The 14,797-nt window shown below is 38.6% G+C and overlaps 1 protein-coding gene across 1 annotated transcript; it reads left to right on the forward strand.

Annotated features, from left to right (window-relative positions):
• Positions 1-965: 965 nt before the first annotated feature.
• Positions 966-10,848, forward strand: LOC125679052 (uncharacterized). The gene is made up of 2 exons (XM_048917963.2): positions 966-6,757; positions 8,911-10,848. The coding sequence occupies exons 1-2, from the start codon at positions 6,394-6,396 to the stop codon at positions 9,480-9,482; spliced, it is 936 nt and encodes a 311-aa protein (XP_048773920.2). The 5' UTR covers positions 966-6,393; the 3' UTR covers positions 9,483-10,848.
• Positions 10,849-14,797: the final 3,949 nt, after the last annotated feature.

Raw genomic sequence — 14,797 nt, forward strand, 5'->3', positions numbered from 1 at the left:
ATCGTTCGACCATGCCATCTGACTGAGGTCTGTATGGCGTAGTTCTACTCTTGACTATTCCAAGGAGATAACACATTTCCGAAAACAGGTCAGCTTCAAATTCCCTCCCCTGATCAGTATGTATCCTGTATGGCACTCCATATCTACAAATGAACTCAGTCACCACGATATCAGCAACTGTCTGAGCTGTATGATTCTTTACAGCATAACCTTCCATCCATTTGGAGAAATAGTCTCCAACTACGAGAATGTATTTATTTCCCTTGTCTGTCTCTGGCAGTGGGCCCAGTATATCAATTGCTAAGCATTCCATTGGGTAAGTGACCATGTTGCGTTGCATTGGTGATTTCCCAGGACCAATCTTTTTCTGTTCGCAAGGATTGCAGGTATCACACCATCTAGCTACATCACTAGTCATGCCAGGCCAGTAGAAACGAGTTTGGATTCTTTTGAGTGTTTTCTCTCTCCCTAGGTGTCCAGCTAAGCGACAACTATGCAGATGTTTCATTATCTCTGAACGAATTGATGATGGTGCAATAATCTGATTCATTACTATTCCTTTTTCTTCATCCTTCCATGTCCTACAAAGCAGTCCGTTTTCAATCTTAAGCCTGTCCCATTGCTGTAGTAATTGGGATACACTCTGGTTGGCAAATTTTATGGTTGGTTTTTCTGTGTCTTCTATTTTATATTTCATAACGCTCTGAATGTCTTCATCCCTTTCTTGCAGTTTTACCAATTGTTCATATCCCATTGCTCAATCCAATTTGATTCCACAGTGACAGTTGTTAGGTTTTGTTCTATGGGTCCTGAAGTCGTTTCGACAGCTTTATCATCCTGACAATTCTTCGTCACTTTACATTCAGGACAATCAGTCCGTTTGCATTTCCTACATGGAGCTCGTGAAAGTGCGTCTGCATTTTGGTGTGCTGTTCCTTTCCTATGTTCGATCTTGAAATCATATGTGTCCAGACAAGATATCCATCTTGCAACTACTCCTTCTGGTTCCTTAAAATTTTTAAGCCAGGTTAAGGAAGAATGGTCAGTACGCAGTAAGAAAGGTCGTCCATACAAATAATGCCTGAATTGTTTGACAAAAGTGACTGCTGCCAAGAGTTCTCTATATGTTGTGCAGTATCTCCTTTGTGATTTAGAGTTTTACTCCCATACGCTATAACCTTCTCTTTGCCATTCTGTAACTGTGAAAGTACGGCCCCTATTCCATAAGCACTGGCGTCTGTATCCAGTATGCAACTATCGATTCGTGTGGGGTAAGCTAAGATTGGAGCATTTACCAATTATTTTTTCAAGTTATTAAATGTGTCATTGCAATCATCAGCCCATTTGAACTTTACATTCTTTTGTGTCAGTCTAGTCAACGCATAAGCAATTGATGAGAAGTTTTCGATGAACTGCCGATAATATGATGCCAGACCAAGGAAATTTCTTAAGCTGGTTAAATCAGTTGGTGTTGGCCAGTTTCTAACAGCATCGATCTTTTTAGGGTCACAATTAATCCCTTCCTCTGAAACAACATATCCCAAATAACAAACTTCATCCATGAAAAGACAGCATTTCTTCGGCTTTAATTTGAGATTTGCGGACTTGAACCTTTTGAAAACAAGCTTCAAATTTTCAAGTGTTTCATGAAAAGTTGCTCCAAATACAATGACGTCAGCTAGATAGACCAATCACCTCTCCCACTGCAAACCATTTAGTGTTACTTCCATCAAACGTTCAAAAGTTGCTGGACTATTTGACAATCCAAAGGGCATGACTTTGAATTGAAATAGCCCTTTGTGCGTTGTGAAGGCAGTGTACTTTTTGTCCTCATCCTCCATGGCGACTTGCCAAAATCCGCTTGCCAAATCTAATGTGCAAAAATATCGGGCGCCTGAGAGCGAGCTTATGGATTCGTCGATTTTTGGCAATGGGTAAGCATCTTTTATGGTAACTGAATTTAGCTTACGATAATCAACACAAAAACGTGTTGTTCCATCCTTCTTCTTTGCTAGCACTATCGGTGAAGCCCAAGGACTGTTGCTACTTTCGATGATACCATTATCTAGCATATTGTTGATTTCTTGTTCGGCAACTTCTTTTTGATGTATTGGTAGTCTGCGAGGTGGTAACTTAATTGGTTTGGCATTCCCAACATCAATCCGATGCTTCACAATATCTGTTTGTCCTAGCGTATTGCTTGGGTCAACAAAAATATCCGCATATTGTAATAAAGTTTCCTTGAGTTCATTTTTCTCCTCATTATTGAGTTTCTTTGATGAATTTTCAAGTAGCGGAGCCAGATGTTCTGGTAAATTAGAAGTCCGGTTTACAGGTAAGTGTACCTCCTTTGATACACAATTTACAAAGCATTCAGCCTTGTGAATGGTCGCAACTTCTGAGTTTTCATGCAACAATATAGGTTGACTTGTTGGATTCAATACGGAAATTATAACTTCTGCGTCAGATGGACAACCTACTGACTTCGGTATGAGAACAGAATGTTCCCCTTGAAAGTCTTTACAAGGCTCTATAATGCCTTCTGAACTACTGGGAAAGTGTCCTACTATTTTGCATTTAGTATAAATTTCGATTTTGGGAGGTACTGTTATTGAAGTGCTAAGGTGAACTTTAGCGCACTCGTTAATGGAAGAGTTCTCTTTCTGAAGCTGTATTTCAAACAGGGATGATTTCATTTTTCCCGCACCAGTGTCTATCAATATCCCTTGTTGAGCAAGAAAATCAAGTCCAAGTATACCACCTGGAAATCCTCCTAATTCTGCCACTATTACCGAGTGTGCGAATTCTTGATCTCCAACTTTCAATGACACCAAAGTCTCGCCATAGACTTTCATGGCTTCCCCATCCGCTGTCATCAATGTGGTATCAACTGAGGTCAACTGAGCTGAACTTGAAGCGACAGATCTAGTCAGGTCTGTGTATGTTTCCTTGGATATGAGAGTAACCGCCGATCCCGTATCCACTAACATAGCCACTTGCTTCCCCTCAACTTCAACCTCCACATACCAACAACTTGATTTTATTGCTGCTAGTTTGATTTTGCTAGGTGGCCTCAATGAAATCTCTTCATTATTTACTTCCTGTTGGACCGAGCATTTGGCCTCCTGCTCAGCCCGTTCCTGTTTAAAGGTTGATCACTTTCCATATTAGATGCTTGGTTAACCGACATTTGTTCCTCCCTAGAACTCACTCTCTTGGGACAGTTTCTGCTGATGTGACCTTCTTGTCCACATGAATAACAGTTTATTGTTTTCTTTTTCTTTTCGGTATTAGATGCTTCCCTATTCGCAGTCAGGTTTTTAATCGAACGACTAAGGTTTTCTACTGTAGCCTTCAATTCTCGTACAGTCTCATCTGCATTTTCTGCCGTGTGCGATACACCTCTGACTTGTAAAGTATCGTCGTTTATCGGTTTTCTGGAACCGAATTGTACTCCTTCGAAAGCCTCGAATTCCAAGGCAAGGGATATTGCCTTATCAAACGATTGTGCATGTGCGAATTGCACATGACGTCTTAGTTCCTGATTTCCCAATCCTGATATGTATTGGTCTATGAGCATGCTTTCCCTTGCATATACAGGTAGATCGGGAAATGCAAGTGACGATAAACGTCGTAGCGCGTAACCATAGTCCGCGACTGACTCTTTTTCTTTTCTTTTCCTGTTTCGAAACTCGCATCTGTACGCAATCTCGCGTTCTGGTGGACAAAATCTCTTTGTTAGGGACTGTTTTAAATAGAAATAATTTGAAAGTTCGGTAGGGTTTAATTCGCTCAATACTCTTTGTGCACTTCCGCGCAAACTCATGACTAATTGTGCAGCCATCTCATTTTCGCTCCATCTATTCCACTGTGAAACCTGTTCAAAGTGACAGATGTAATCATTCCACTCCACATTTTGTCCGTCATATGTGTCAGGATTTTTCAGTTTTCGTATTTGCGGACGCATTTCAGTCATACCATAATTTGTACAATTTCTTACTGGTCTTGCGTGTAGTTGGTCTACATATCTACTTTGTGGACCTAATGTGTAATGAACAGGGGCATTTTGTCCTGACTGAAATTCAGAATTAAACATTTGTCGTTGATCGGATGTACTTGAATAAGGAAAATTATAATTTCCTGTCTGTTCCTTAAATTCATTACCACGATAGGTACACCCAGGTGTGTGTATATTTTGATTTCCTCCTTGCTTTTGGAATCGCTCAGTTGAATGAAACGAAATTCAGTTTTGTTCCGGATGAGTATTTTCGGCATCGACCGAACCTCTATCATGCGTCACTCTATTTCTGTTTAAGTCAGAGTTCATTGCGGTGGGAAAATACGATTCGCAAGTTGCTTGTAGGATTCTGTTAATAAACGGACGTTTATTTTCATCCAGATTTGTATTATGCAGCTTGTAATGACGCATGGGCGAATTAGGACCTTGTGAATTTAAACGAAAATTCGGATCCCATTGAGCAAAATTTGGATCCTCCCGCTCGGGATACCTATCAACAGTGACATAAGAAACAGAACTGCCGCAAGACGAGTGTGCATCTACCTCTCTGAATGAATTACGAGATTCGGGAAAGTATCGAAATACTTGTGAATCGCTTTTTGAATTCCCTGGAAAATGAACATTAGGTTCATTTGTGAAATTGGCTATTTCATCCTGCGTCTCGCGTTGAAATTTAAATGTATTCGGACTAAAACGTCCGGACGGAAGCCTATTTCGTTCATAAGGTAAGAATCTACCTTTTGTTGTTTCATTTTCAAAATTTAAAGAACAAGGAACCTCCCCGTTATTTTGAAAATGACCGAGAAATCCCGGTCTATCATCTTTAGACCCAAATTCGTCTACGTGAAACATTTCGTCTCACAGACGCTAATCCTAATAACGAGACCTAAATAAAGTAAATATGACTGCAAAGTCTATCGTTTATTATCCCGGACGAGCCCCCAAAATTCTGTAACGGGAATGGATGTACATGTAGCACGAGGATTTCAAATCCTTCTCATGAGAACATCAGTCCCCGTAAATTAGGAAAATATATTTCCTTTTGTCCCGAATGTCAATTTAGGATAATAAAAGATAAACCAAGCAGTCTCCGTGGTTTGGATATAAATATAAACGATTTATTCTTTAAGTTAACATTAAAATATACAGTTATCAATAACACGTCCTACCCCTAGCTCTACGATGTAACAACTCCCTTTTACTGTAACGGGAATGGATGTACATGTAGCACGAGGATTTCAAATCCTTCTCATGAGAACATCAGTCCCCGTAAATTAGGAAAATATATTTCCTTTTGTCCCGAATGTCAATTTAGGATAATAAAAGATAAACCAAGCAGTCTCCGTGGTTTGGATATAAATATAAACGATTTATTCTCTAAGTTAACATTAAAATATACAGTTATCAATAACACGTCCTACCCCTAGCTCTACGATGTAACAACTCCCTTTTAAAATTAAACCTACCTACAAAGCTGCTGTTGTTTACTTAGCAACGTCACCGGTGCCGCGCGTGACACAGAGATAGTGACACCGGTGACGGCAAAAAGCACGTTAATAAAATACACACCCATTACAGCAAGGAAACATTCAGTATAATGTTTACATAATTACCAAGAAGCATTCAGTATAATGTTTCATTATTGCAAGGAAACATTCAGTATAATGTTTACATAATTACCAGGTAGCATTCAGTATAATGTTTCATTATTGCAAGGAAACATTCAGTATAATGTTTACATAATTACCAGGAAGCATTCAGTATAATGTGTCATTATTGCACGGAAACATTTAGTGTGTGGTTGCAAAGTTATATAGATATAAACTATATATCTGTCTATATTTTAAAGTAGCAGCAAGGCAGAGTGCAAGGCCTGTGCTATAGAGATACATTAAATGCAATGTCTATTACACTGAGAGGCATTTTAGTATGATATTCCATTGTTATCAATTAACATGAGTATGATTTAAAATTAGGGAAAGGTTAGCGGTATGCCGCTACTGTTACGAAACGGGTTAGAAAAGTGTGGCATATTTCCCTGACACCTATTTATGCCATTACTGTACTATATTTTTATTCTTTGATAACTAAAAACAGCCTCCAGATTTGGCATTTAGTTTCTTTCTATCAAGTTATATTATCTATATATTATTGTGCCTAGAGATGTTCTTTGGGCTATTGGATTTCAGTCAAATTCTGTTATCATGAACAATAGCCCTTGTTGCGATGTACAAGTCCGTTTTATTATACAGGCGAACTGTTTATATCTATGCTGGATGTCATGCGGTATACTGTTTGGTGTTTACAGTAGTATTAGTTTGCCAACTTTCTCATTCATCAAGTTTGTTGGAAGTTGACATGCTCCTTTTTCCTTGATGCCCAGATTTACTGTGGTTAATTATGTTTTAGCAAACATGCAAAAGGGCAAAGCCACTTCAAGGAAGCGACCAGCTTCACCCCGGCCCGCTCCAAAGAAGTCCAGCCGTCACAGTGTAGCACCACACAACCCGTCTGTGGAACAAGAGCCTGCAGAGTTGACACCCATCATAGACTATGAAAAACTGGCGAGACACATCGTCCAGGAGCAGGCACGGGCCCAAAATGCAAACGTTCCCCCAGAACAGACGTCTCCCAATTCACGGCACCAAATGGATGGGACTTGCGAGGACATACCCACCACTTCCAACCAAGCCATTTCGAGTGACAATGTCACCACCATCCTTGACGCAGTATTTCAGGGTGAGTCGGCACGCAATCCCACACCCATTACAATCAGTGATAACATACCCTTAGGGGCTACAGTCCCTATGAAAACCAAGTGCAAAATCTGGGCCAATGAATTTATTGACCTCAGAACACTACTGCCCAATTATACAGATGATCCCCTTTCAATCACCATAAAGGCAGGGAAAATTGATGTAGAGCAGAGCCAAAAACAAAAGTCTCCGCTCTCCATCAATCAGTGGATTGATGCTTTTATAACATTTATGTCCATATACCTTCAGAGATATCCAGCGGAGGCATGCAATCTCCTAAAATACTGTGCATACATCAGGGAGATTAGCAGATTGCATGTTGACGAGGCATGGCGGGGATATGATGAAACTTTTCGCAAGTTAAGAGAATCCTCCTTACTTCCATGGCAACAGCCAGTACCGGAACTGAGGCTGCGGGTTGCTGCCATGGGACCAAAATTCTCAGATAAATCCCATCCCCCATATGCTAAGAAGTCTAATTTTCGTCCCCAAAAGGTGTGTTTCGCCTACAACCGGGGTGATAAATGTTCAGTATCCCCATGTAAATATGCCCATGTGTGTCAGGAATGTGGCAATAGACATCCCAGAACAAAGTGTTTTGCTAAACCCAAGCCCCAGCCACACCAACCATCCCGTACCTCTTCCAACCCCAGTAAAACCAGCAATACTACGTAAGGAGCTACTAGGTTATGATTCAAATAAATCACAATACTTAGTTAAGGGATTTTGTAGAGGGTTTAGGTTAGGTTGTGTAGGCGCACCCTTGGGATCTTCACCACAGAATCATAAATCAACTAGGGACCACGTGGAGGCCATTAATGAGTACATATTGAAAGGAATACAAGCACAACGAATAGCAGGCCCCTTCGATGATCCACCTTTAACAAATTTTGTTACATCACCATTAGGCATTGTTCCCAAATCAGAAGTAGGTAAATATAGAGTCATTCATGACTTATCATTCCCCGAAGGTCAGTCAGTTAATACATACATTCCTCGTGAAAATTTCGAAGTTCAATATGATACGATAGACAAAGTTATTTCACTAGTACAATATTTTGGGCGGGGGGCTTTTATGGCAAAATCTGACATTAAGGATGCTTTCCGCATAGTGCCCATACATCCATCAGACTATCATCTTCTTGAGTTTACGTGGAAAAGTAGATATTATTATGACCGCTGCCTCCCCATGGGAGCCAGTAGCTCATGCAAAATATTTGAGGAGTTAAGTCAGGCTCTGGTTTGGATCATGCTCAACAAATATCATGCATCGGGGATATCCCATATCCTTGATGATTTCTTTTTCATTTCATCCAGTGTCGAAAAATGTCGGGAGGACTTATCACGGTTCCTTTTTTTGTGTGTAACCAGGTTAATATACCTATCAATATGGCCAAAACTGTTGCCCCTACAACACAGTTAATTATATATGGCATCGAAGTTGATTCTCTCGCCATGGAGTGTAGGTTGCCCCAGGAGAAAATTATAAAAATTAGCAGCAAGCTCAGTGATTTCTGTCATCGGAAGAAGGTACACCTATGTGAATTACAATCCCTTATAGGCTTGTTAAATTTTGCTTGTACAGTGATAGTGCCAGGTAGGGCCTTCTTGCGACGCCTTATCGATTTAACTTGCAATATCTCAAAACCCTTCCATTTTGTTTATCTCACCAAAGAGGCGCGTGCTGACCTAAGTATGTGGTTCCAGTTCATCTCGCACTTCAATGGAAAATCAGTTTTCATCCCTCAACAATGGGACTCCTCTGATTACATAAGTCTGTACACGGATGCATCAGGGTCAATTGGCTTTGCGGCAGTGTTGGGATCACACTGGTTTGCGCAATCTTGGTCAAAAGAACTTGATCATTTCCAGATTGCAATTAAGGAACTCTTTCCCATTGTCTTGGCCTTAGAAATATGGGGAAGACAACTACACAATAGAAGCATTCTTTATCTAACTGACAACATGGCAATAGTACAAATCATTAACAAACAATCTAGCAAAGACAAAACTATCATGAGACTTATCAGGAGGCTTGTGCTTGCTTGCCTTTACAACAATATTCACTTCAAAGCCAAACATATTAGGGGGAAATTGAATGTAATTGCAGACAAGCTATCTCGTTTTCAATTCCAGGCAGCTCGGCAGCTAGCACCGTATCTGGAGGAATGTCAGATACCCATTCCACACTCTCTTCTACACATTTAGTACATGGGGCACGGACACTTTTATCTGCATCCTTGGCATTATCAACTCAATTAGCGTACCGGCGATCATGGCAACTCCTGCAAACATTTCAAGGTCAGAGAGCTTTACCCTTGCGTGTGGTTGACATATGCAACTTTATAGCCCACTTGCATGCATCCCATTTTAGTGCAAGTACAATTTCTTCCCATATTTCTGCCATAGGCTATGTACACAAGATACTTGCATTACCGGACCCTACACAGATGTTTATTGTGAAAAAGATACTAAGGGGTTGTCACAGGTTGTCTCCCACAGTGGATTCACGCCTGCCAATTACCAGAGATATCTTGCTTCAGATTATCAAGGCTATACCCCACACCATTTCTGTTTTGGATTATCGTATCATGTTAGAAGCCCTTTTCTCTATTTGTTTTCATGCTTTCCTTAGACTTGGTGAGGTCACAGTAAAACCAGGCATTACATCAGATAAAGTCATTCACCTTCAAGATGTAGAGTTTTAATACAATGGCTCAACTCCCTCTAGAGTGCAATCAAAACCCAAAAAATGAACAAGCCTGTCACAATTTGTGTAGAGGGCTCCCCCACACTGGACCATTGCCCCGTCAAAACATTACACCGTTATCTGTCGCATTCAGGTCATACATCTGGTCCACTTTTTCAATATAGAAATGGTTTTCCGATTACGTACAATTATGTTTCCAAAGAACCTTCAAACATCATTAAGTATGTGGGTCTCAATCCTGCACTATACAAAGGTCAGTTTTCGCATTGGGGCAGCAACATATGCAGCACAAAAAGGGTACTCGGAGAATTATGTTCAACAATTAGGTCACTGGAACTCTAATGCCTTGAAACGCTATATTCGCATCCCTACACTCTCTCTTTGATCACTTCACCTCTCCTGAATCAGCTCATTCGTTGTAAAGTTCAAATATTTTATGCAGGTCAGTATTTAACTGCTGCATCAAGTTGTTGGCTTATTTCACTCATTGGCTATACCCGGTATCTTTCTATGCAGGCCCATTTTTCACCATATATAACTTTTACCAAAAATGCCAGTGTCCTACTTCCCTAAAAATGGGGTTTACCATGCAAGTCAGTGTTTAAGTGTCGCAATTATGAGGTCATTATGCAGGTCAGTGTATAACTGCTGCAACAACGGGGGTTACCATGCAGGTCAGTGTTTAACTGCTGCAACAATGGGGTCACCATGCAGGTCTGTGTTTAACTACTGTAACAACGGGGTTACCATGCAGGTCAGTGTTTAACTGCTGTGGAAAAAACCCCAATCCATTTCCCTTCCCACTTTAAAGTACCTGTTTTAGTCATATTTGCGTGCTGACTCACCAACAGGGTCCAACCGAAATATCCATTAATTACCTCCATTATGGTTGAATTGTAGTTATGTTTTTCACAACTTATGTATATAAATGTTTTGAATTTGTTACACAATTTACAAGACAGCTCACTTTGGATGGCTCTGAATATGATTTGTTAATCATATCTTTGGCCCTTTTTGTTCGCCATCTTTTTGCTTGTTGTACACTTTGGAACAAGTTTCCAAGGTCTGTATTTTAACTAGTCATTGTTTGTTATTTGTGATAATCATGTATGGGGAAAATCAGGACAGATGTGTTGAAATCCTATGTAATTACATTGTATGTATCTACTGATTTTCCCCTGTTTGAACTGGTCAGTACCATATTTATTTGTGAAATTATCTATATGGGGGGAATCAGAAATGATGGGTTGATATATTGTGCAAGATTATGACAGTGTTCGTGGATCGCTGATTTCCCCCCTTCTTTGTATGAACCTTTATCTTCGTCATTTGTTGTCTAAAATAAATGACATATTTCATTCTCATACAGTTTTACAGTGTTGATTTTTAAAGCAAAAACAAGCTTCGGTGAGCTGTCCTCTTGAAAAGGAAATAGTATGAGACATAAAATGACCCCCAATATATCTATAAGAATAATATTTCTTATTTCATGTTAAAATTTACATGATTCAACTTATTAACATTTGCACTTTCATGATTTAAATGTTACACGGCGCATAAATTCGCCACAAACGGTATATAACTCTGAGTTTAAGCTTGGAGTTTCCTCATTAGCTGAAATTCCCATATGAATTTGGCCCCGCTCATACTTCTACAGGTCTGAAATATATAGACTATATTAGGTACGATTAAAGGGAAAGGCAACCAAATAAAATTTACATGATAAATGATAGGATTAATTATATGATAAAGATTTGTCATACCATTCTGTTGATACACGACCTAGATAAGCCTCGGTACTAATTTTAAAACGTTAAAAATTGAATTTCCCGCCATCTATAGAGACTGTCATGAACCGGAACTCTTTTGTATTCAAGACCACAAAAATCAATAATTTTGACATCACACTGTCTGTTCTGGTTTTGATGAGATTTTAAGATCATCAAAGATGTGCATGTCGTCGATTTTAAGAATGCATTGTAAATAGGTGGATGCCTTCTTGTCAAGCAGTTAATTGCACTAATGCGAAGGGGAGATGTGAAAAAAGTCCCCCCCCCCCCAAATGCCTGCCCCAACAAAGTTATTTGAAAAGAAAATACTATGTAAACTGTGGATCCATCATTTGCGTAATGACAAGTTGAAGTTTGAAACATGTACATGTATGAAGAAACGAGTACCGTTTACCTGGTCTGCGACTCGACTAAACATCTTCTTTTCTTAAATTCCTCTTGTGAAAGAACGGGTTCAAATATATACGACTCCAAACTTAACTGTTCATGACTTATCAATGTTTACAGTGCTGCTGATGAAATAAACCGGAACCGACGGTGTGATGTAATAAATTAAACTTCAATGGCCGCTCTCTTAGCAGCGGGTAATTTGAAATATAAGATAGATTTATATGCCTTAGTTAACATGACTTGCCAAGTAGCCTTTGCTTGTTACTTGATAAAGGCAGTGAAAACATGACAGTGATGTGAATTGAAAAAATGTCATTTATTTTGAAAATGACGAAGTTATATAACAGAATAGCTAGTGGAGGTCAGAATGAGTCGAAAACAAAAATACAAGAACATATGTACCACATAGGTATGATTATGCAATCTTACCCCCTACAACACATAATAAAATATCGAAATAGAGCTGCCTGCAATCAAATAAGGTGGGTTTTACAGCGGGTAATTTGAAATATAAAATAGATTAATATTGATTTAATTGTTAAGCAAGGATTTTTGTTGTTAAAGATTATCATTTACGATAAAGCCAACAATGTGGTTAGGGTTGCCTTTCCCTTTAAATAATTTAAGTTATGGTTGTATATTATTAAAAAAAAAATTAATTTCGTATGGTGATAAACGTAGCCCATATTCGTCGATATTTTAAAAAAAACATTTAGCAAAATTTTCACTAGGAGCCTCTCCATTATGGAAACATGTTTGAACTCGATGACCTACACGGAGTAGCTCGCTCTATACAAAGACGATACCACGTGATTCGAATGTATTGCCCGCTGTTTTAGGAACATAAAGACGTCTACCACGTCATGTATTTGACTGATTTTGACTGCGGATAACTCCGTTTACCAGATCAGGATATAGGGCTCACGGCGGGCGTGACCGATTGACAATGGATGCTTACTCCTCCTAGGCACTTGATCCCACCTCTGGTGTGTCCAGGGGTCCGTGTTTGCCCAACTATGTACTTTGTATTGCTTATAGGAGCTATGAGATTGATCACTGTTCTTTATCTTCACCTTTTATGTATATGTAATTTATTTACCAATATATATACATGCATGTGTAGATATCGTTAAGTTGACGTCTCTGAATTTAATATTCTAAACAAATAATTATATATTTTCTTTGTTTACATTATATGCAAAGTGGAATGCACTAGTATGATTTTACTTTCTTTATTAAAATTTTACACTTTTGGTTTATCATTGTACCTGTAATATAATTAACCGAAACATAAATACTTACGTGTATTTTCACAGCACGTACTAGTAGATATATAGTCAATGTATTTTCACAGCACGTACTAGTAGATATAGTCAATGTATTTTCACAGCACTTACTAGTAGATATAGTCAATGTATTTTCACAGCACGTACTAGAAGATATATGGTTAATGTATTTTCATAAGTAATTATAGGAGCCCAGATATCTATAATATATTTTGCTTCAAAGCAAATTCGATCAAGAGCCTGAGAAAAGGAGAGGTGTCTTAAGCTTTATTTTTCTATTTATTTATTGATTGTGAGCACTTGTGACATATTATGACTAACAATCCTGCAAAATGTGTACAGCGGTCCCTGAGAATTTGAGTCCTTAATTTTGAAATGAATTTCTAAATTTTATAACAACAATTAAATATACATCCGTATTTTCAAGCTAGTAACGAAGTACTTAGCTACTGGGCTGTAGAGACCCTCGGGGACTAACAGTCCACCAGCAGAGGCCTCGACCCAGGGGTCATAATGTAAAACTTATACGGTACCAATTTTGATGCACCAGATGCGCATTTCGACAAATAATGTCTCTTCAGTGATGCTCAACCGAAATGTTTGAAATCCGAAATAACTATGAAGTTTTAGATCTAAATATAGCCAAAAACAGCGTGCCAAACAAGTGGAGCCAAATTCGTCCAAGGATAAGAGCTTTGCATGAGGGAGATAATCCTTAATTTTGAAATGAATTTCTAAATTTTATAACAGCAATTAAATATACATCCGTATTTTCAAGCTAGTAACGAAGTACTTAGCTACTGGGCTGTAGAGACCCTCGGGGGCTAACAGTCCACCAGCAGAGGCTTTTTCTGCATTAGTCCTTCACTATAGTTCATTCTGGCAAGCTAAGGATATTGTACACACTTTAGAATAGTATTAAGCACTCATATGTAGAATTATTTAACTATATAAAAATGGCTATTTCAATTCTTAAAGTAAAGAATTAATGTAGAAAAAATGAACAAAATAAACCGTACAACAAAGAGAAATAAGTACTACATTATCATCTCAAGTTATTTATAAAATATCTATAGTCCACCAATCCTTTTCATTTCATTCCAACTCTCCAAGTCCTTGTCATTATCTACTAATGGGAAACGGAATCGATCATTTAAGAGAGAAACAAGGAGATTTTCAATTTAGCACGTTCAAGTGTCCTCTTTTAATTCACATATCTATTGATTAATGAGAAGTGGCTTTAAATGTCTCTAAAACATTTAATGGGTCAGTTTTTAATATGCAGTTGTTGACTTTTGACGAATTCTATTCGTGACTATTCGAACTTGACCAGGAATGATCAACCAATACCTGCCCAGGTCCCTACAGTCAGTAGACGTCATCAAAAGTCAATAACCGATTTGTTAAATGATCAGGAATTTCACAACAGTTTTCACAATATTTTCTCTCATTCATCCCACAAGTGAAAAAAAAAACATGATTAGTGTGTATTATAGAATATCACCATCATATCCCAGCAGGCTAAACCTAGAAGCAGTAACAGATATAAAGTGACAATGTATGCTTTCTCATTTTTATATTGAACTTTATATTGCTTATTGAATAATTAGTTTTGGTTAGTAGAGCCATTGACTCACCGATAGATGCCTTAAAACGCACAATTTGATTGGTTGATAAAAACGTCAGTAAATCGATGGTTGGTTAAAAGAGAAATCTCAAACCTTCCAAAGTTAACAATGAGGTGAACTCACTCAGAGATTCACCAGAATGGATCGTGTGGTTTCAGCTTCTCCATCGTCAACTTCCAATATACATGCAGCAATACTCCATTATCACCTGCATATGGT

The sequence above is a fragment of the Ostrea edulis genome, chromosome 2 (genome assembly GCF_947568905.1).
Source record: "Ostrea edulis chromosome 2, xbOstEdul1.1, whole genome shotgun sequence".
In the NCBI taxonomy this organism is placed as follows: Eukaryota; Metazoa; Mollusca; class Bivalvia; order Ostreida; family Ostreidae; genus Ostrea; species Ostrea edulis.